Below are 21,636 nucleotides of genomic sequence, written 5' to 3' on the forward strand. Positions count from 1 at the left end.
GATATCAGCTGTCCAGCCCGCATGCCAGGGACACCATGGTCGCGCGCTCCTGGGCGTGTTTGTCAAGGAATGCCGTGGTCCAAGCATCAAGGGACCGCGTGCGAAGAGCGACGAAAGGGGTCAGCAGACTGTCAGGATTAACTGGTGGTCAGTCTTGCCTCAAGGCTTCTAAAAAAAAAAAAAGAAACTGGCTCTAAATTTCGGTTTCCTGCTTTTGAGAAATTCCTAATACAACGGGATCCCTTCTCCAGAAGAACATACTGGCCGTATGTGCTTGGAGAGAGACTAGAGCGCATTATATATTAATATTTGTTTCCGAGTGGGAAAATAAGATCAATATAACCATCGGGCAGGTGTATTGATTTGTGAATACTATTTTCTCATTCTAAAAACCTAAAGATCGTGACCGTGCTCCATAAATTGCCTTGGTAGGTCCAGTCGAATGGATGATATGCGTATTGCGAAATGACCATGTCGGGCTACCCTAGGGTATGCGCCTTCGCTGTGCCACATTCTATGTCGCATGCTCGAGAAGTGATCATCAAAAATTATTGTTTTCTATCTAATTCATACTTGTCTATATTCTACCAGATTGGTGCGACGCGGTTTGCGGCAAATTACATTCTAGGGTCATTTACACATTAAACGTTGAAATCGTCACGGCCTCCCGAACTCAACTAACCATAACACAAACACCAAGCTCCAGGACCCCAAACCCAAACCCAAACACATTACCATCACAAGACTCTTCAAGCTCCTCAAACACAAATTCCATATTTTCTCCTCATGGTATTCGCCTGACCGCGGTTCGGTAGGTATGGTCCCTGCCTAGGTGCTTGAATAGTGGTGTCTGTGCCAATGCGTAGTTAGCACAGCGTTATGGCTATGGACCTCCACGCCCATGACTTTCTTTTGAAGACCTACACGCCGCCTGCGTCATCTTAGACAAGAAATCCCACAACAGCTGCATTTTGCTGTCGTGACCTTGTTCCTGTCACGGTAATACCCACACTCCCGAGGTCATCAAGGAAATCATATACGCCAGCGGTCCAAAATCGGGCATACCGTCGCACCCGCGCTGCTCTTGGAAGACAATCCTGCACAGCCCACACACGTCTCCAGTATACTATCATCAAAAAGGAGCTGATGATTCTCTTCCCATCCCTCTCAGGGCCGGCCGTTCCTGCTCATTTATGTGCTTGTATCGTTTGCTGAGAGCTTGGAGGCACTCGAGATGCTGCGTCTGCCATTCAAGTTGTCTCCACAGTCGCGAAGGCATCCCCCAACTGGGTTACGCTGCGAGCATTGGCCCCAGCCATGTCAACCCTTCTCTAGCTTGGGAAAATATCTTCTCTATCTGTGGCAGTTGTTGCCTCAATTCCTCGGCGGCCCCCTGATTTAAGCACAGAGAGTCCGTCCGGATGAGGAGCAGGGCTGAAGTGCCCTGTGCAGGCTCCAGACATCCACCAGGATCAAGGTGTCGCCGCCGAATCTCGCGAAGAAACTGCCACAAGTGTGCAAAGGACGAAGGCATTTGTCTTGCATGAAAGGTCTCTGAGATAGATTTGCTTCGTCAATCTCGGGTTCTGGGTCTTGAGCGTTTACCACTGTATGAAGGCGCCGCATAATACGTGTTATACTATGTATGGGGATTAGAAACGAGACCACCTTTCACTCCTGTGTTTGTTTCATTTGTGGCACTGGTCTAGGGCAGAAGACTTTGCAAACTGGAGAATCTGCCTTCATTTGGCGATGTCTTTACTCCGAAATATGTGGAGAGGATCCTGCGGGCATGTGTGCAGGAAGGCCATAATATGTACAAGTAAACTCGCGCCCCCCCCCCCACCATCACCGTGACGCCTCATAAGCCTGGCTGGGTTCAGGCACGGGCCATGCGAGACCGGGATGACCAGCCCATCACGGAACGCTTGCTCATCTGGCTAACAGACTCGGCGTAGTCGCTAGTTCCGTTGTCGGGGTCGGCATCGCTGGGAGAGCAGGTAGGGTTGGTCCCGGCAGAGCCGAGCGCGCCGTCGACGGCATAGTAGTGGTACTTGTAGTCGGCAGCGGTGGCGTCGACCATGTTCTTAGCGGCGTCCTCAGTCCAGCCCATGATGCTGCACATGGTTTTTAGCACTTGTCGAATGATTACGCGGCTCCAATGAGGGAGGGAGGAAACTCACAAGTCACCGTGGCTAGACCAGGCATTGCCGCTGGCCAGCTTGATGGGCGCGGTGCCGCTCCACCCGTCGGGCAGGACCTTGCGCAGGTCGTAGCGGATGGAGAAACGCAGCTGGGGCATGGACTTGGAGCCCTCGGGGCACCAGTTGTCGGTGCCGTAGTCGCGGCTCTTGTAGGCCGTCTCGAGCGTGTCCTCGTTGACACACTGGGGGAAGTACAGCAGCGTCTGCAGGTGGGTGCTGCAGGTGGAGCTGGGGAACCCGTTTTCGTCGGCCGAGATACCGTCGTCGCCCTCGCACATCCACTCGACCTTGGCGTCCGCGGGGGAGTCGCCGGCGGTGGTGGCTGAGGCCGAACCCGCGACCATTCTTAGGTCCTGTGGGATGGGGATCTCGGCAGGACTCTCGCCCAGGTTGTAGTAGGCTGAGAAACGCATGACGGGGACGTAGTCGTACGTCTTGCCGTTGTCGTTGGTATACAATAGGGAAGGGACCCCTTGAGATGAGCCAGATCAGTATGAAAACGAGCCAGAAGCAACTGTAACATGACTGAATTGGGATCTTACAGTAGACGGAGAAGTCGTTGGGGTTGTCAGTGGTTGTGCACCCCTTCTGCAGCTCGGCGCTGGTCTTGGTTGAGGCAGTTACGGCATCAGAGCCAAAGAATGAGTGCATGTGTGATTTGCCATATTCGCCGGGGAACACGATAGGATCGACGTTCTTGTACATGAAAGGCGAGGCAACGTTGGCCTGGGTGTACGCATATGCGGCTGGCGCAATAGTGCTGCCCACGAGGGCGGCGCGGAGAAGAGAAGGCATCCTGTGCGATCAACGAAGGTATAAAAATTGAAGAGAGAATGAGAGAACGCCTGCAGGTCGGAAAGACACAGACAGACAGACGGAGAGAAAGATAAATATTAAAAACCACGAGCGAACTACTGAACAGAAGCTTGAAATATCTTGTTACTATCTGGGGGCAAGGCTTCACTTATATTGACGTTCGATGCCCGTCCGTCGCGCTCGCCCTGTCCCCTGCCAGCCCATCCTTCGGGGCAAGATTCGCTTCGACATCATTTGTGGTAACCGATCCAGGGATTGCATAGAAATTCAATCTCTATTCTCTTGGCAAGGTTCCGACCTGTCCCACTTTACTTCCTGATCCTGCTTAGAAGGGAGAAAGAGCCGCTTGCTCCTCGCGGGAGAAAAGCGGAGCTAGCCAGACTGCACAGAGCTTGAGGGAAGAAATACGGGATTTTTTTGGGCACCTGCCGGGGTTGTACCGAGGTGTGAACGTGGAATCTGTAGGTTGTAGCATTGCTAACAATCGTTTCGAAACATAGGGGGGTGGAGCGCGGCTACATCTTGCCAGGGGAGGCGGCATGCTTGACGGCTCGCTTCGGACGATCCTTCGAGTCCGAAGATCCTCATCGACCGTAAGGGTCCGAGTCCCGACCTGCTTCTCATCTCGGACGGGGAATTCTTATACACTAAGGCACCACGGAACTTTGTCATTTCCCCGAAAACCCAGATACAGGCAGGCATATGCGCGACTTCGCTTGTCTTGTTGATGATCGCCGCATATCTGCATTTTCGATGCTGAATTTCAGGACTGCTCACATTTGAACACCTTGAATCAATCCTGTGAGTGTCCAACAGCCTCCAGGTGACAACCCGGGAGCGGCTGCAGCATCTGAAACGGAGGGGGCCATCAGCCGCTAGCAAGTCCTCTCATTTTGATAACACACTGGGGACTCTGTTTGGCAAAAAGAGAACAAGCGCCAACACAACGCAGGGCCCCCTGGCGCTCAAGTCCGTAAAGAGAATGGGCAGCAAAAAGGTGGGCCCCAGAGGAAACACCAAACGGAAGCGAGGGGATCGCGGCAACAGCCCCGGAGAAGAATGGGACGAACCCAGACACGTTGTCTAGCACTATTGATTCCTCGCGCGGGCTACACAACCGAGAGGTGGGCGGCTCCTCCGGCTTCGAGGGGGAAATGACGTCCCCATCTTCCCAAAGGGGGGACGTCACATTGGCAACAGACCAGTCCATTGGCTGTGAACTCCGTCAACTCAATTGTCCTTGACCATAGGAGAAGGCTTAGACCGGTGCACAAGTAGTTGTGTCCGTAGAGCTGCGATATCTAACGAGCCATGATGCGAGCAGAAACGGAATGATGGAGCGACAGAGTCGAGATGTTCAGAATTGATGCTGAGTTTCAAGCCAGACATGTGGCCTGCAGTCAGCCAGCAGTAGCAAGGAATGAGGCATTCAGAGAGCTCCCGTCCCTTGCTCTTATGGGCGACAATATGGGGGATCCAAGAGGCAGAGAAGATGGGATGAGGTCTGAACCAGCCCTAAATGGATATCGCATTGTATTATAGTCTAAGTCGACGTTGCTTCCAAGATTGAGGCTGAAAAGAATGGGCTAAAATGGCCCCATCATGCTGCGTTCCAGTTAGGTACCTAGGTACCTGACAGACCTCAACTGAACATGGCCCGTGCGTCCCGGCCGACCCCGCCAAGTAGTGGGTCTGTAAAGATGGCATGAACCCTGCCCAACCGCGCAGCAGTCGGGCGCGAGTTGAATGTGAGAGATGCAGCCTTCTGGTATAGGATTGGAGACATCCCAAGAAGCGCTAAATCGGCAGCCCAACAACGCTCCTTCATGTTTGCATACACTCTCAGCTGACCTGAGGCCCGCCTCTCATCCTATCATACGACAGCCGCCGGCCTTTTCCGATTCCGAATCTTCGAATTGACCATAGCCGTATCATCTGCGACGCAACGCACGTCCGAATCGCGACCTAGTATGACGCGACGCGACAACCACCACGACAATCACCACCACCATCACATCGCAGAAGTCACGGCTGCCCGCGCTCCCGCTTGATCGAGTCGCAACACAAATCACCTGTCCCGTTCTGGGATGAATGGTGGGGGAGACAAGGCAGGCAAGGCGCCCATTCCAGGTGCTCGCGCCAACGGAAGAATATTCTTGCCATCGTTTGCTCTCAACGCCCCTGCCGACGCGACAAGCAACACCAACGGCGTGGCAGACAACGAGAAAACACAAGCAGCCATGGCCAGTGGCGCGCATTCGCGCAAACACAGCCAAGGCTCGCTCCCCGATGCCCCCGACTCCTCGCGCATCCCCCGACCGTCCTCTCGCGCGAGTCCTCAAACGCGTCGACCCTTCACCATCACTGAAGCCACCGACTGGGCCAAGTCCCGATTAGCTCAAGGCTCACCCAGCCCGGCACCCCGGCCCGCGCGCCCAGGCTCTGTCAACTCGGACCACAGGCCTTTACCAAGCTTGTTTACTCAGAGGCCGATAGATTTGGGCCGTCTCGGCACCAGGCGACCTCCACCACGCCGCGATGGGACCTCCGTCTCCAAGGACACTTTCGGGTCTTCGTCGCACAAGGGAGACGTGTCGGACGATGAGCTCGACCGCAAGCTTAAGCAGTATGAAGAGGACGAGAAAATCATCCAATCTATGAAGGAAGACAAGAAAGGCCTGTTCAACAAGCCCAAATTTGGACTGAATGGCACTGGGACCTACACCAAGCCAAGTAATGCCACAAGCAACGGCGGTTCTGGTGACGGTGGCCCGGGCGGCAAGGACCCTCGCCAGTCATGGGTTTTCGCTGAGACAGGGCATGCCAGACCCGATTGGATTAAGCAATTCAAATCGGAAGAGCAGGCCTTGGATTTCGCCCCGGGCAGGCAGTCAAGGATACAAGGATTCTCGAGCTTTGGAAACCGCGTGCCGGGCTCCAAGAGGATATCGACAAGTCAGAGTCGACCAGAGAGCAAAGAACCGGCCTCGGCGATTCCACGCCCAGCCACAGTGGCGCCGATCCAGTCCCCAAACAAGAGTTACGCCTGGCAAGTTGATGAAGACTTCACAGCTGGGGACTTGCAGGTTTCAAATAGCCCCCCTGTGAGCTATGGCCGTACCAACACCAGGTTGGACGAGATCCGGAGGCTAGAGATTGATGCCGAGCTCGATTATCCCATTGAGAACCATCGCTTCGTGCCCCAGCGCACGAATACAAAACTCGACGAGATTTTGCAACGAGAGAAAGATGCGGAGCGCAAGTACCCCGTTCCCAGGATCGAAGAGCCAAGCGCGGAACCGGCTGGTGAGCTGTTTACGGGCGTCGAAACGAAGAAAGCAACTACAACACCAAGTTTGGCAGAGGCTGGAGGAGGATCCCAACGTTCGCCAGGAAATGATGACCCTCCCAAAGAGCCTCTTCCGTCAACACGACTGAACGGGATCATGGAGCGAGGAATCTTCCGGGCGCCTTCCCCCAAGCCTGAACTGAGGGACGACTTCGGGCGACCACACCAGACCACCTCGCATGTGAGCCACGATTCCAAGACGCAACCCCAAAAGCACGACTACAATGGTATGGACGGCGAGAAGGTCCCGAACACGCCCGTCACAATATACAGGAACAGGTCCCCGACTCAGCCCATTGATGAGCATAACGGCCCTAATCCAAGCACAACCTCCACCACTGTAGAACATGCCACAGCTGTGCCTCGAGCCAAAGAAGACTCTCATGATCTTCTTCGAAGATTATCTAGGGTTTCGAGCAATAGCCCCATTGCCAGTCCTGAAAACGCAGGGACGCACAAGGCCAAGGAAGAGGACAGAGCTGCGTTGTCGAATACGGGTAGAGCAGAAACAGCCGGAGGAGGACTCCATATCACGGAAAAGGCGGATCAGAAATTCCCAACATCGCTAGGAACGGGCAAATCGAATGCTCTAAGCAAGCCCACAATTGGATTTGCAGGTCTCTCTCGGACGCCATCTACTAAGAGTATGTCGTCAACGCAGAGCCGAGCATCAGCAGATCCAACTGCACGAATCGAGGGCGAGATGAAACTCTTCGCGCTCATGGACAACATGTCGGAACGCGGTTCAGTCCGGGCCCCGTCACCTCGACCGGATATCGAATCCGAACCTGAGGATGACGCGGGCAAGGCAGACGAGACACCTCGTGCCCCCAAGTTCGATCCTCTATCCATGCCTACTCCGCAGGTAACGGGCGCTTACGTCGAGACCCCAGTGACTGTCAAGACCGGACCAGTCCAGATCAAAGAGGAGCCGACCGCATCGACTCGAGAGCCAGAGAAGAAAGCCATTTCACAGGCTCGAGAGATAAGCACCTCGCCACGCTCAACGAAATCAGATGGACCGCGATCACACGGGCGATCTACCTCGTTTTCGAAATCACGGCGGTCAAGGTCCACTCCGCGCAAGCGCTTCCCGTTAAGGAATTCAGTCAAGCCGCCCACTGTGGAGGAAGACCTGAAGCAGATCCACTTGAGCAACAACATAGACGAATCTACGACAGATGACTTTGATGACTTCGTGCTTGCTTCCATAAAATCTGAGGAGGCTGGAAACGGAGTCTCCGACTCCGAGGATGCGGATGCCATGCCGCAGGAAAAGGACTTGAAGAGGATGGAACACATGGGCAAGGCTTTGAGCACTGGTCTTGCTTCCATCCGGCAGGCCAAGAAGGGCATCGGGCGTCTCGAAGATCGGGTTGCACAGTCCGAGCAAGCTCCCCGTCCTACCAAAAACGACACCACGGGTCACGAGGCTCATGTTTCGAGTTGCCTTGAATGCGCTGCCGGTCAACATAGCAGTGGCTTGTCAGCTCATGTGGCTCTGCCAGTTCCTTCATTGTGGCGCACACAGCCTAAATTCAAAATCACTTGGCTGGGGAAGCTGTTGCTCCTGCTGACCTTCTGGTACGTCGTGGAGAATAACTTTTACGATCACTGGGGAAGGCAGTATGTGTGCTACCGTGGTTCGCCGTGCAGGTCGTCCCCCGACAATCCCGATTACGGCTACGTGGTGCCTGTGAAGCTCGACGAGTGGCTCACTGGTGGCATGGTCCGCCCGCACGCAGCCTACTGGCTGCAGGAAGCCTGGGACCTATACGCGGATGTTGAGGACTGGTGGACGGGAACAGACCTCCGCGATGTCAGATACGGGGCCATCTCGGACCCATTCAAGAGAGAGCAGTACTTCCGACGCATTCAAAAGAAGGGCCTGCAAGAGCCGTGGACACCAAAACCAGCATACCGGGCCCTATTCGAGGCTTATGGGCGGGAGGCACTGGCGGAGAAAGAGGCTGAGGACCGTGGCGAGCCACGGCCCCCGGTGGACGAGAGGATGGGCAAGGACGATGTACTGCCCAAGACCTCGGAGGACCAGGAGCCGCCACGAATAATCTGGTTCTGATGCGAAGTCTGATTTTTCGCACGGCCAGTCGAGTCGATTTCAAGAGCCCGTTCACCAAGATTCTACCGCTCTGGAACACAACATATTTGGACGAAACCATCCAGGAACGGATACTCAATCCAGTGTCACATCACTTGTACAAAAACCGCAGACTCGTTGCTTTTGATATTTACGCCATGAAGGGAATGGGACTCATGTTATGGCGTTGTCTGGCTTCCATCATGCGTGGAGTTGGCGGTCTAGCCCTGGAATCTTATTCATTCACTCCGAAGATGGTACATAATTTTTCTTGCCGGCCATACACCGGATGGAAAGGAACGGGAGGCGGGAGGAAATGCGCTGGCATGCGCGCCGGAGAGAGAGGGCTTCATGTCCTTAGTGTATCACATCACACAAGACGCTCGCCGATTAGGGAACAACATCAGCAAGTACTCCATGTCATTTCGATCTTTCGGACGATTTGACTTCCTTTATTGCTTAGCTGTCTAGAGCAGCGAAGCGATATACAGGATATGTCTCAGGGGCGGGCTTGATGGATGTTCATGGGGGGAGTACATCAGCCCCCGAGCCCTTCTGTTGTTTCGCTGTCTGGGTCAGCGAGACTCGGCGAGTGGTTTTCAGTGGGCCAAGTGGTGGGCTATCGCTCCGTGTCGAAGCTGCTCTAGCTGTGACAATGAGAAGACTTTGGGCTATGAATATGGCTTGGGGTCGTTGTTGCTCAATAGCTGGAGCTCGCTTGACCGGTCACTGTATTTAGTATCCTAGATATGATTGTATAAAAGGAATAAGATGGCATACATAGCCTGACAGATGCTCTTCTATTATCTTGATAAATGGTCCTAAAAATAAAATACTATTAAATATATAATTTAATAGTTAAATAACTATTATTATAGTCTTAATTAGATACTTATTTTAAAAAATAATATTATTATGAGAAAACTAACTCTATTTTCTCATTTATTTATTTAAGGGAGATAAAAAATGAGGGCAGGAGGGTAGGAGGGAGGAGGAGGGAGGCGGAGGGAGGAGGAGGGAGGCGGAGGGAGGAGGAGGGAGGCGGAGGGAGGAGGAGGGGTGAGGTAGGTAGAATTATATCAGGGAGTCGGTGTAATGGCCAAAAACGTAATGTGACAATCATTCAGCTATAAATGCTGTAGTTGACCCAGCCCGCCAAGTCCAATGCTTCAGCCCAAAACTCCATGCTTCGCGTTGATAAAGCGGCAGAAGAAATAGCACGATCCCGAACGCCAAACATCACCTCCCATCACGCATCACGTCTTCTTGTCTTTCGCCGCGCCGGCAGTGCCCCCACTTTCCTTGCGCCCTGCCTCCTCAGCAGCACTGCGATCCATGTGGTCCCTAGCACGGGCGCGCTGCCGCTCCCACGCGACGATCCCCACATCGGGCCAGTTGATCTGTAGCCAGTCTGTGACCCTGTCGACATCCAGCACGTCCTTGCTGTCGCGCAGCTTGGGAGGTGCAACACCGTCGAAAGAATCGTCGTCGTCGACGATGATCTTCTGCAGCGCCGAGATCAGCACGCTGCGCCACTGCCTCTCGATCGCGACCAGCCTGGCGCCCTTGTCGCCGTCGCGATCACTGGGCTCTGGGAGGTAGGACTTGAGGTCTTTGGGGAGAAACGTCGCCTCCTTGATGATCGTGTTCTTGACCTTGATACGCTTCTCCTCCTTCTTCCAGTCGGTCAGCCTGGCGTCGTACTCGGCCTCCTTGCCAGGGAAGGTCTTAAATGCCTCCTTGCGGACTTCCTCGCGGACTTCCTCGCGGACGGTCTTCCAGGTGCGTTCCTCCGGATTGGGGACCAAGAAACGGCCTTTTGCGCGGCAGGCGGGTTTGAACTCGTCGACCCAGCGGGCAAAGACCGGGCGCTGTTCCTTCTGTGTTCCTTCCTTTTTCTTGTCCGAGGGCGGCTTTTTCTCCTTGTCGGACCCATCCTTGGCGTTGTCCTCAACGTCCTCGTCGCTAGGCCACAACATGAACCATCTGCAACTCGCAGCGCATTCGAACAGGTCGTTTAGAGAGCGGAACTCCTTATTCCAACCGCCGTTTGGCCATTTGAGCCCGAGGAAGGCGCTCGCTTGCTCCGGGTCGCTGGTCAGGAGCACACGGGCTTTCTTCCTGTTCTGCTCCTCAAATTCAGGAATGCGGATGTGCAGGCCAACTTCGTCAGCAGTGAGACCGAAGGGGCGGATGGTCTGGCCGATCATGTTCCAAAGGTCCCCATGGTTGTGCTTGCTGCGTCAATGTCAGCACATTGATTTTCACTTGCTGGCGATGCAGTGAAGGAGATAGGGTATGTTGGATGCTGCACCGATGAAAGGCAAGGAACACGTCACGACGAAGCCGTCAATTGACGCCTTGGCATAGGATGTTCAGCACTTACTATAGACGCCACTCCATCTCACTCTGGGTATCGCACAAGCGAACATCAACCTGGACATAGCGAGGAGTTGGTTCCGCCCCGAGCTCTCTCTTTTGCCCGGCCGGGTTCGAGGCAAACTGGAGAGGCCAATCGATAGCAAAGCTCATGCTGTCAAAGATGCGCTTCTTGCCCGGGCCGGTTGTATAAAACTGCATGCTGCGCTTAGCACCCAGGGACTTCGCAACCCGGTCCCAATCAGGATTTGTAAAATCGGCAGCTGTGGGAGGAAAGGGGACGCTCTTTCCCTCGAGGCACACAAGGATGTCCACATCGCCAAAAGTCTCTTTCTCCGGGGTCTCGATGGGGCTTGCGACGCGGGAGAACTTCAGCTCCTCGAGAGCAAGTTGGGCCTGTCGCTTGACGACGTCGTAGACGGTTGGGGGCATGCGAGGGATGTTGAGAGCGTCATCGCCCTTGGAGAAAACTTTACCACCCATGAGCGCCGAGTGCGTCGAGACAACAGATGCTTTCAGCCAAACGAATTTGGGATCCTGGTAATGGCCGTTGGGCAAGCAAATGATGAGGCTTTGCGAAGGTGCGACGATGGAAGAGCAGGAGTTGGGGTTTTCGGTGTGAGAAGTTGCGAAAATCGCGCTGAGAACAGAGCTAATTGATTGGTGGGAGTAAGCAATGTGAAGAAAGATGCTGAAAAGATGCTAAAGGGGAGGCAATCAGGGTGTTTAAATAATGGAAAAGGAAAATAATTACAAGACAGATGGTTGGACCTGTTTGTAAGTGGCCTTGTTAGGTTGGATTATGACTCTTTCGGTGGGGTTACAGCATGTGATAGCTAAATAAGTACTACTAGTATATACATTTATACTACTATAGAGTCCAGTATAAAGAAACCACATGCAGCTAGATACTAGATTGATAAATAAGTTTTTTTTTAAAGAATTATTATATTCCTAAAGTAAAAGATTACTTTATATTAATTATAAGTTTTAATTTTATTTTAAACTACTTATTTAAATAATATAAATATTATTTTAAATAATAATAGTATATAAATTAAATAAAAAATAAGAAAAAAAGAATAGAAAAAAGAGGATAGGAAAAAGAGGATAGGAAAAAGAGGATAGGAAAAAGAGGATAGGAAAAAGAGGATAGGAAAAAGAGGATAGGAAAAAGAGGATAGGAAAAGGAGGATAGGAAAAGGAGGAAGGCAAAAAAGCGGAAGGATCCTAAGTTAGAATCACACCCAGAGAGTTAGTTAATTACTTAAAAAGTGATGTGGTACTAACTTAGCAATGACATGCCGTAAAAGGAAGTAGCTTATCGGCCGTTTGTCACCTTGAACGTAATGCTAAAATGGTACAATTTGACAGTAGACATCAGCCCAAGCATATATCTGATGTGATCAGAAAGGTCTGCATGGTGGTTCAAGTGCAAACATAAGCATAGCCAACGCATTCAGTAAAGTACAAGCAAGAGAGTCAATCATCCTTGAACTTGGTTGTATTATGGGTCTCCTATGGTGTTTTCTCTTCCGATCCTATTTGTCTCACTTGCCTCGTCGCCGGATCTTCGGCTAGGTTTGAGTGCAGTAGTAGGAGTAAGACTGACTTGGCCCTTGCCAGCTTAGACCGAGCGTCCACACCCAATGCCCATATGTGGTGAGGTATGGTAGCTGCATTTCGGTCTCATATCACGCAACGTGGATTGGGTGTGAGCCTCGGCGGACATCCGATCTGTCTCGCGGCATGCATGTGCCTCATGTGATGTTCTTGGCATGTGGTGTAGATTCACGTCGCCGTCCGCCGCTCACTCGCCGTTGGCCTTGACACTGTATGGCTTGAGGTAGTCTGGGTTGTTCTCGATCTCCTCCTTGACCTAAGTAGAACAGTAAGCATGGAGTCCTGGTTTGCAAAAGACCTGGAGCGCAAACTTACGATATCCAAACCGCCCACCAGCTCCCCATCGATCCATAGTTGCGGGTACGTGGGCCAGTCTGCGAACTCCTTCAAGCCCTGCCGTACCTCGTCATCGGCCAGGATGTTAAAGAAGCCGTACTTGACCGAGTTCTCCCGCAGCAGCGCCACCATCTGCCTGGAGAAGCCGCACTGCGGCCCGCTGGGGGTGCCCTTCATGAACAGCATGACGGACGCCGCCTTGACCAGCTCCTCTAGCCGCTTGTTGAGCTCCTCCTTCGCCTTCGCCGGGTCCGTCTCCGCAGGCTCGTCAACCGTGGCCGTGGCCGTGGCGCCGGCCGAAGCCCCGTTGGTGCCGGTGGCCGCGGCGCCGGGCTTGCCGGCGTGCGCCTCGATGGCGTTGCGCACCTTGACGGCGCTGCTGCCGCTGACGGTCTCGAGGACCTTTGCATCCTTGGAGAGGACGAGGAAGGGGACAGCGGTGACGTCGTACTTCTCGCTGATGTCGGAGAGCTCCTCTGCGTTCAGGGAGACCCACGAGGTCGAGCCGTCGGCGGGGTATTCGGAGGCGAGGGTGCTGAGGACGGTGGCCATCTGGGCGCATGGCGCGGCCCACGGGGCGTGGAAGGAAACGATGAGCAGTGTGGTCGGTGGCAGGGACGCCAGGTGGGCGTCCCACTCGGAGTAGCTGGTGATCTCCTTGATCGTGGCCATGTTGGCGGTCTGGTCGTGGGCTTGGGCGAGCGAACCCGGAGTGGAAAGTCTGGGTTTGGCTGGTTGGCAGATTGAGAAGAGCTCGTAGGTAGGGTGCGACTAGTGCGAAGGGAAGAGGAAGGTTCCTGGAGGAACACGAGATATTACGCTTTCGTCGAGTTGGGCTGCTGCGTCAGTAGAGTTAGTCACTGGCGGTTGTCGAACGAAGCAGCTCCGATTCAGGTCGAGATGCCGCTGCAGTGTTTGCCCCGCCATCTTGGGTCAAGAGAGACTGATAAGCTCTGATTGGCCACATGGTTCTTGCGTCATGGCCTTATTGCTGTTGTAGACTAAATTGTTACGGCGCCGAGTGCTTGGGTAGCATCCAGTCTGGGGGTACATATGTTATGGATGAGTGGTCTACCGCCTACATGCCCAGGAATGGGAATCGTTGTAGTGAAGCAATTTTCTTGCGGCAGCATTTCGAGTGCACAATACACCATCCTCTGGACCCCGGATGGATGAGGGCGAGGGCGAGGGCGAGGTTGCTTGCTATGCGCTGGGGCGGGAACTCCCGCTGCTGTCTCTTGCGAGCTGCTGGTTCTTGAGCCGTTCTAGAAGGGCAGGGGTGATATGCACGATGGACCGATCTGCATCAGACCCTGGGGACAGGACGGTCGTACTGCAATCTTGTCATGTGTGGTGGCATGAGTCGACTTGGATCAGGGGCAGGACGGCAGGAAGGCTGGCAAGCTGGATGGGACAGCAACTGTTTTTTTGCGACTTCGTGCCCCTTGCGGTTGAGTGTCTCTCTGCTGCACCGGGGCAAAATCATGATGCTCCAAAAAGGATCTTCGCCAAGTACAAGAGGGGCCCGCAATGCACTCGCTTCTGCGCCGAGCCTGCGAGACCGACGGGTTGTGGTGGCTGTGTCGAGGAAAAAGAATGGGCACAGGCCAATGAAGGCTCGAGCAGCCGGCCAACCTGTGCCGGTCTGGGAGCGACGCGCAGCTCGACGAAGCACGAGTGTCTCGAGTGTCTCGAGTGTCAGAGTGCCCTGAGTGCCAGAGTGCCAGAGTGCCTGGCTTGCCTGGACGAGCACTGCCACCCCAGACCACCTGCACACCAACCAAATCTCTCTGCCCTCGACTCTCTGACTCCGTATTGTTTGCCTGTTTGCCTCTGAACTAGTACGCAGCTAAGTACCTAGCAAGGCCGACGTCGGCCAGCTTCACCCGCCCATGAGCCTCTCACACGCCTGCTGGCCTGCCGGCGTGTTTCCCGTGGCACCCTAATTCCAGACAGATTGCGCAACAGGGAGTGGCTATGCAGTAGCATTCTGCCGCAGCCATCACGCCCTGCACGCCAGCACGCCTGCACGCCTGCACGCTCGCGTCCAGTGGCAGGCTGGCAGGGCGGCTGATGCACATGCCTGGCTAGCACTGTACCGCGGCGAATGGACGGCGAGCAGAGCCACACCCGATGCGTGGTATGGGGGCACGGTGGTACTTACCCAGGTACTTGACCCACAAGCCAAGTGAGGTGCAGTGGTCAGGACGCCGTCTTAGCCGACCCAACCTATCGCCCAGTCGCCCAGCCAGTCGCCCCATTCACTGTCGGCCAGCTGTTTATCGACCTGCAGCACTCAGTATCAAGGCCCGGCCAGTAGTAGTAATAATAAGTACTCGGTAGTCCCTCAGTCCCTGGACTCATCAACCCAGTCCTGGGATGCTTACCCGCGCCCCACCTCATGTGCAGAGGTTCCCAGACATCATTTGACCTTGTGCCTTGCCAACGCTGATCCCGGTTCCTGGGGCAGTCGCAGAACTTAAAGCCTACCGACGCACCTCTCGTCGCCTCTTCCCTCCTCCCCTTCTCCTTGTCTGGCCTGGCTATTGAAGTTTCATTTCTCGGCACCTCCATTCAGCCCTACCACTGCATTTCTCCCTGCCAAGTCGAGACGAGCCCACTTCCAGGCTTTTTTCCTTCTCGACATCACCGCCCAACTGCTCGATTTTCGCCATACACTCTGCAGACCAGTCTACGACTCATCTCGCAATCTCGAGAAACCACCACAATGTCCGCCAACGATTACTATCAGGGCCCGCCTCAGCAGGGCTATGGCCCTCCCCAGCCGGGCTACGGTCCCCAGTACCCGCAACAGGTAAACAGACCCACAATGCTTTCATTCTGGCCTCACCGCGTCGAGCTGCCACCCCCTTGTTCAAGACGCTGACCGTCTCGCGAACAGGCCTACGGTCCCCCACAAGGCTACCAGCAGCCGCCTCCTATGCAGCAGCCGCAATACCAACAGCCACAACAGCAGCAGGACAGTGGCGGCGGTGGATGTCTGAAGGGCTTCTTCGCGGCGCTGTGCTGTTGCTGCTTGTGCGAATCGTGTTGTGATTGCGCCGAACTGTGTTGCTGATCGAGCTGACGGACGGATTGAGCGCATGCCTTTCACCATGGCGCTGCTGCGATGATGGGGTCCAAGACCAGGGGAAAATCATGGCGGATTGTTCGTCATGACTCCCGGAGTTTGGAAGCGTTGGGGATTCACTGCAGGGCGGAAGAGCAGTACATTCGACGTGACACACGCAATACACACAACACATACCACGCAACACAACGATTGACGGATATCATATGGGGCGATTGATTGTGGTCTGCTCTAGAGGCCAGGGTGCATTGTACAAATAATAATGAGTCTCGCTAGTTACTAGGGCGACTTGGGGAATCTGGACTTTTAAAGGGTCATTGACGCCCACTTCAAATTCAACTGCTTCTGCGCAGTCCACATCCTATACCACGCATTTGTTACCTGATTCATGTTTGTGACATGTCTTGTATAGCCGGTGTTGATGAGACCGCGATACAAACGCGGTGTCTGGAAAGCCAAAGCAGTCCGCTACATCGTATGCAAGGTGCTGTGTAGGACGGAGGGCAGTGCTTCTTCTGATCCTCAGCCATGTCGGGCGGGTTCGTGTGTAATTTCCAGAGGCAAACTTTCGTGATGATCAGGAGCTTAATCCTCCTGCAATTGAGAGGCGCGCATATCAAATTGCCCATCGCCATCTGCGTGATTGGGCATTTCCAAGTAGATCCGGATCTGTTCTGTCCGGGTACTGTGCTCGCCTGTGGTGGCTGGCCTTGGGTTTGGGGAAGCAGCCAGACTCACAGTGCGACATGACTGACGGTAACACAGCTGTGGTTGGCACTCGCACCAATGTCACACTGTATAGGCTATGACCTCAGCTGCAGCCCAACGGTGCCTTCCCCTTTCCCCGGTGGGCCCGCCCCTCAGCCATGTCAGTCAGTCCGTCAGTGAGTGAGTGAGTGACCACCCAGGCAGCTCCTGCCAGCCTGCCATGCCAGCCTGCTTGCCTGCGGACTAACTACCTCATCGTCTCTCTCGGTTGCTCAGCCCCTTCGGCATTGCGCATCTTTAATTACGACTCGGTCTGCGAACCAAGCAGTAACCCTTCCCTTGCACTCTACCATCATACAGGCAGACCTCAGCTTTTACCACCCCTCCTCCTGATGCCCTACGCTGCTTAGAACCGACGTCATGGCATCGCTCAACCTGTCCATCAACGGCCCCTCCATCAAGAGTAGCTACCAGGGGGTCGTCAACGGCCAGCTACCCAAGTCAGACTCCCCGACCTACGCCCAATGGGCCTTGTTCACGGTCCAGGCTCCCCTACTCAACGCCTTCCAAGATGGCGGCGCCAAGGAGAGCATTCTCAAGGTCGAAACCAAAGGGGGTGAGCTTCATCCCATCTCCCCTCCCCGAGACCCCCGTGCGCCCTCATCCTGCTGACAGGCACCTGCGCTCCTCAAGAGGGTGAGCTTGCCGACCTGATCGAAGACTTCAGCGAGGGCCGGATCCAATTCGCATTCGTAAAGGTCAAAGATCCCAACACCGCCCTGCCAAAGAATGTCCTCATTGCTTGGTGCGGGGGCGGCGTCCCCGAACGAACGAAAGGCTACTTCACCAGCCACACAGCCGCCGTCGCCAAAATCCTCCATGGCTACCACGTCCAGATTACCGCTCGTTCAGACAGCGATCTCGAACCCGCCGCCATTATACAGAAGGTCTCGGATGCTTCTGGCGCCAAGTACACCGCAGGTGGCTCCGCACCCATGCCCTCGGCGGCGCCCCCTCCGGTCGCCAAGAAGCCCGTCTTCACCCCCACAACGAGCACCGGAGGCTCCGTGAACCCCCTCGTGGCCGCACGCAACCGAAGAGATGACAATGTCGACGAGGATGGCTGGGGCGCCGATGCGCCACCAGTGACGAGGACAAAGCTGGAAAAGGTGGACTCAGCCTACAAGCCTACCAAGGTGAACATAGCAGACCTAGTTAAGAACCAGGAACCGGCCAGGTTCAATGGCTCTAGCCGACAAGACGACGCGCCTAGTGATGTCGTCAAGGGTGGATACCAGCCCGTTGGAAAGGTTGACATCGCTGCACTCCGAGCGCAAGCCAAAAACCAAGAAGATCTCCGGCCGACTCCCGTCAAGGGCTCGTACGAGCCCGTGGGCAAGGTCGACATTGCCGCCATCAGGTCCCGCGCACAGAAACCCGCCGAGTCGGCTGAAGAAGAGGCACCCCGCCCCTCAGTCTCGGAACGAACATCAGCCTTCAGCCAGCCAGCGCAGTCTGAACGCCTCACCACTCTACCAAAGCCCAAGGTTGCCAAGAAGTTTGGAGGAGCGAGCGCTTTCACCGGCACAAAAGCTCCCACTCCTGGTGGGCTGGGTTTCGGCGCACCTGCTGTCCCTGCGGCCGCTCCTGTCGGTGCTGCTAGTCGCACCTTCGCAGACCAGGGAGGCAAGACTCCAGCCCAGCTGTGGGCGGAGAAGAAGGCCCGAGAGAGAGGCGCTTCGGGCTCGGGCGCGGACCTGCCACCTCCAGCCACGTCCCCTGTGACTGCTCAGAAGAGCGGAGGCGAGTGGAAGAGTGGGTACAGTGGCAAAACCTGGGGTGCTGTCCAGACCGGAGCGTACGGCCGAGGCATCCCCGGACAGAAGACAGGTGACACTGTGGGATCGAACGAGCCGGAGCAACCCGCTTCTCCGTCTGGTGGTGTTTCTGCCCTCAAGGATCGATTCAAGGGAGCAGCACCTATGGGCGCTGCTGCGCCCGCAATCCCTCGGGCCGCTACGGGTGCCAGTGACAGCGCCCCGCCGCCGCCGCCCCCAGAGGCGAGCCGACCTTCGGGAGGATTCGCGTTGCCAGGCCTGCCCTCGCGACCTGCGGCGGATGAAGAGGAGGCTGAAGAGGAGCCGGAGCGGGAGACGTCGCCGATCCGAGTCGCTGCCCCCGTCCCACGTGTTCCTGAGCCGGAGATCGAACCAGCACCTCAGCAACTTCCATCGCGCCCTATACCTGTTCCCGAGGAAGTACCCCAAGAGCGGGATCTACCCGAGGAGCAGCCCGCTCACGACCTGGCCCGTGGGGCGGCAACTGCTGTCGCGGAAGAGGCCTTTGGTCACGATCAAGTACAAGAGACCCAAGCCGGCTCTTCCGGTGGCAAGCGCGCCATCATCGAGTACGACTACGAAAAGGCCGAGGAGAACGAACTCGAGCTCAGGGAAGGAGAATATGTGACAAACATCGATATGGTCGATGATGACTGGTGGATGGGTACGAACTCGAGGGGCGAGAGCGGCTTGTTCCCAAGCAACTACGTCACATTGGTCGAAGACGATGATGCCACGGCTGGAGCTGGGCAGGCTGCCGCGCCTCCCCCGCCCCCCGCTGCTGCTGCCGCTCCGGCCGAGCCCCAACCCGCAGCGGGCGGAGGTGCCGTCGCAACGGCCCTCTTTGATTACGAAGCAGCTGAGGACAATGGTATGTACAGACGCGAAAGCACTCTTGTGACTGGCCCTAACGGTTTTTACAGAATTGAGCTTTGCGGAAGGTGACAAGATCACAAACCTGGAGTTCCCAGACGACGACTGGTGGTTCGGTCACCTCGGGGCCAAGTCCGGGCTCTTCCCAGCCAACTATGTCGAGCTTGATGCTTAAAGTCTCGAGTAGTGGGTGCGTTTTGTGGTGGGGCGGTGATAGCAATCCAACTAGCCTAGAGAACAGAGAAGAATGAAGCGAAGAATGTGTCCAAACCCAGATTCCACCAAAAGCAAGCGGGTGAATGACTGCATTTGCCCGATCGAACGCTGGGTGCCACTTGGAAATCGTTGGTTTTGTCAAGTGGTGCTCAATAGTTGTTAGAATATGTATATTGATGTGTTAGTAAAATCTGGCCTGGCTTTCCGCGTCACCTCAATTAATAACAGGTTGTGTGATGTGATTGGCAAGAAAGTGGGCAACGCAACAACAGTCTCGAGAGCTGTTCGACTGGCCGAACGGGGACCGAGCGCCTTTCCCACGTCACTTGAGAAATGATTCAGAGACCAAATAATGCCTTTGTCTGTGACCATGGTGCAATGAGTTTCTGGCGGCTAAACCTGCGTGGGTAAATGCAATGGGGTCTCGGCCAGTCAGCCGAGGCCTGCTGTGACTTATACGGGTTCAGTCAGCGTCTGTCTCCCTTGCTCTTGAGTGGATTCCAGCTTGTCCGAGGACATCTGGAGTCGCTGTGGCGGGAGCGGAGAAATAGCGTGGACACGAGGGCACTTGCCGAGGCAGCTGACATCAGTCGAACTCAATCCTTCGCTTCGGTCCTATAGATCACCGCTGGGCAAACTTAGTACTTTTCAATGATTCCATCATCAACATATACTGCGAAGGGAAACACACAATGGCGGGATCGGACGACAGCGGCGAGGACCGCCCCCCCTTTGGAGACTACCAGTTGGAGCTTTACAGGAATGGTGTTCTGTTAGGAGAGCCCCCGGTGGTCACGACGAATCCAAACAGGCTCGAGGCTCAGGCTCGGAAGGCCATGGAGCCAGGCCCCTTCAACTATATCTACGGCGGGGCCGGGGAACAGGCGACGATGGAGGCAAACCGGTTGGCGTTCCGGCAGTGGAAGATCATCCCCCGCGTGCTGAGGCCAACCATACCTAGGGATCTCAGCGTGGAGCTGTTTGGCAAGAAATACCGTGGGTCCTCGGCCGCCGCCCCTCCCCGAATCTACAGGGACCCTGGATGCTGACAAGAAGGCTAGCCAGCCCCGTGGTGATGGCCCCGATCGGCGTCCAGGGAGCATACCACCAAGACCGCGAGCTGGGGGTGGCCGAGGCATGCGCAGAGCTAGGCGTGCCCTTCACGCTGAGCACGGCGAGCAACACCACCATCGAGGAGCTCGCGGACGCAGCGCGGGCGCGCGAGCCGCAGCCAGACCGGTGGTTCCAGCTGTACTGGCCGCAGGACGACCAGATCACGGCGTCGCTGCTGCGGCGGGCGCGGGCGGGCGGCTACTCGGTGCTGGTGGTGACGCTCGACACGTTCACGATGGCGTGGCGGCCGCTGGACCTGGACGCGGGGTTCCTGCCGTTCGTGCAGGGCAGCGGGGTCGAGGTGGGGCTGAGCGACCCGGCGTTCCGGCGCAAGTTCGCGGCGGCGCACGACGGCGAGACGCCCGAGGACAACCCGCTGCTGGCGGCGCAGGCGTGGACCGGCGAGGCGTTCTCGGGGCACGCGCACGCGTGGGAGGACCTGGCGCTGCTGCGGCGGCACTGGGACGGGCCGATCGTGCTCAAGGGGATCCTGAGCGCCGAGGACGCGCGCACGGCGGCGCGGCACGGGGTGGACGGGATCGTGGTGTCGAACCACGGCGGGCGGCAGCTGGACGGGGCGGTGCCGGCGCTCGAGGTGCTGCCCGAGATCGTCGACGCGGTCGGCGGGGAGGTCACGGTGCTGTTCGACTCGGGCATCCGCACCGGCGCCGACGTCGTCAAGGCGCTCTGCCTGGGCGCCAGGGCGGTGCTGGTGGGCCGGCCGGTCATGTACGGGCTGGGCATCGCGGGCAAGGAGGGCGCCAGGCATGTGCTCGCCGGGCTGCTGGCCGAGCTGGACCAGACGCTGGGCCTGTGCTGCGTGAGGAGCGTGGCAGAGCTCAACAGGGGCATGCTGAGGAGGCTGGCCTATGGCGGCGACGTGAAGTCGTCTCTGTGAGTAGTCTACAGATACTGTTGATAGATGAGGCACGTACCTCCGTACCTCCGTACCTCTGTACCGTGCACGAGTCCGTCCCGTCTTTAGCCCCTCT

At 55.9% G+C, this 21,636-nt stretch overlaps 6 protein-coding genes across 6 annotated transcripts; 3 read left to right on the top strand and 3 right to left on the bottom strand.

Annotated features, from left to right (window-relative positions):
- Nucleotides 1–1,851: 1,851 nt before the first annotated feature.
- On the bottom strand, nt 1,852–3,116 carry KVR01_004970 (uncharacterized protein). The gene is made up of 3 exons (XM_044791786.1): nt 2,747–3,116; nt 2,184–2,676; nt 1,852–2,117 (listed from the first exon to the last, which is right to left on the bottom strand). Exons 1-3 carry the CDS (start codon nt 2,997–2,999, stop codon nt 1,880–1,882), a joined length of 984 nt encoding a protein of 327 aa, XP_044645415.1. The 5' UTR covers nt 3,000–3,116; the 3' UTR covers nt 1,852–1,879.
- A 1,685-nt stretch (nt 3,117–4,801) lies between these two features.
- On the top strand, nt 4,802–9,251 carry KVR01_004928 (uncharacterized protein). Its single transcript, XM_044792635.1, has one exon. The coding sequence runs from the start codon at nt 5,108–5,110 to the stop codon at nt 8,447–8,449; it is 3,342 nt and encodes a 1,113-aa protein (XP_044645373.1). The 5' UTR covers nt 4,802–5,107; the 3' UTR covers nt 8,450–9,251.
- A 312-nt stretch (nt 9,252–9,563) lies between these two features.
- KVR01_005039 (uncharacterized protein) lies at nt 9,564–11,623 on the bottom strand. Its single transcript, XM_044791165.1, has 2 exons — nt 10,854–11,623; nt 9,564–10,705 (listed from the first exon to the last, which is right to left on the bottom strand). Exons 1-2 carry the CDS (start codon nt 11,327–11,329, stop codon nt 9,724–9,726), a joined length of 1,458 nt encoding a protein of 485 aa, XP_044645484.1. The 5' UTR covers nt 11,330–11,623; the 3' UTR covers nt 9,564–9,723.
- Nucleotides 11,624–12,332: 709 nt separating this feature from the next.
- On the bottom strand, nt 12,333–14,436 carry KVR01_005384 (uncharacterized protein). Its single transcript, XM_044790157.1, has 2 exons — nt 12,785–14,436; nt 12,333–12,725 (listed from the first exon to the last, which is right to left on the bottom strand). Exons 1-2 carry the CDS (start codon nt 13,475–13,477, stop codon nt 12,657–12,659), a joined length of 762 nt encoding a protein of 253 aa, XP_044645829.1. The 5' UTR covers nt 13,478–14,436; the 3' UTR covers nt 12,333–12,656.
- Nucleotides 14,437–17,024: 2,588 nt separating this feature from the next.
- Nucleotides 17,025–19,490, top strand: KVR01_005300 (uncharacterized protein; the record flags this gene model as incomplete). Its single annotated transcript, XM_044783731.1, has 3 exons — nt 17,025–17,220; nt 17,298–19,313; nt 19,366–19,490. The coding sequence occupies 3 exons, from the start codon at nt 17,025–17,027 to the stop codon at nt 19,488–19,490; spliced, it is 2,337 nt and encodes a 778-aa protein (XP_044645745.1).
- Nucleotides 19,491–20,223: 733 nt separating this feature from the next.
- On the top strand, nt 20,224–21,542 carry KVR01_004920 (uncharacterized protein; the record flags this gene model as incomplete). The annotated part of the gene is made up of 2 exons (XM_044787623.1): nt 20,224–20,527; nt 20,593–21,542. 2 exons carry the CDS (start codon nt 20,224–20,226, stop codon nt 21,540–21,542), a joined length of 1,254 nt encoding a protein of 417 aa, XP_044645365.1.
- Between the last annotated feature and the right edge of the window lie 94 nt (nt 21,543–21,636).

Source organism: Diaporthe batatas (assembly GCF_019321695.1).
Source record: "Diaporthe batatas strain CRI 302-4 chromosome Unknown Contig00005, whole genome shotgun sequence".
NCBI lineage: Eukaryota > Fungi > Ascomycota > Sordariomycetes > Diaporthales > Diaporthaceae > Diaporthe > Diaporthe batatas.

Coding starts and splice junctions, on each gene's coding strand:
- KVR01_005384 (XM_044790157.1), bottom strand. CDS start 13,477: ATGGCCACGATCAAGGAGATCACCAGCTACTCCGAGTGGGACGCCCAC. Junction 12,726..12,784: donor TGGTGGGCGGTTTGGATATC/GTAAGTTTGCGC, acceptor TGTTCTACTTAG/GTCAAGGAGGAGATCGAGAA.
- KVR01_004970 (XM_044791786.1), bottom strand. CDS start 2,999: ATGCCTTCTCTTCTCCGCGCCGCCCTCGTGGGCAGCACTATTGCGCCA. Junction 2,677..2,746: donor CAACGACTTCTCCGTCTACT/GTAAGATCCCAA, acceptor GCTCATCTCAAG/GGGTCCCTTCCCTATTGTAT. Junction 2,118..2,183: donor TGGTCTAGCCACGGTGACTT/GTGAGTTTCCTC, acceptor AACCATGTGCAG/CATCATGGGCTGGACTGAGG.
- KVR01_004928 (XM_044792635.1), top strand. CDS start 5,108: ATGAATGGTGGGGGAGACAAGGCAGGCAAGGCGCCCATTCCAGGTGCT.
- KVR01_005039 (XM_044791165.1), bottom strand. CDS start 11,329: ATGGGTGGTAAAGTTTTCTCCAAGGGCGATGACGCTCTCAACATCCCT. Junction 10,706..10,853: donor GAGATGGAGTGGCGTCTATA/GTAAGTGCTGAA, acceptor ACATTGACGCAG/CAAGCACAACCATGGGGACC.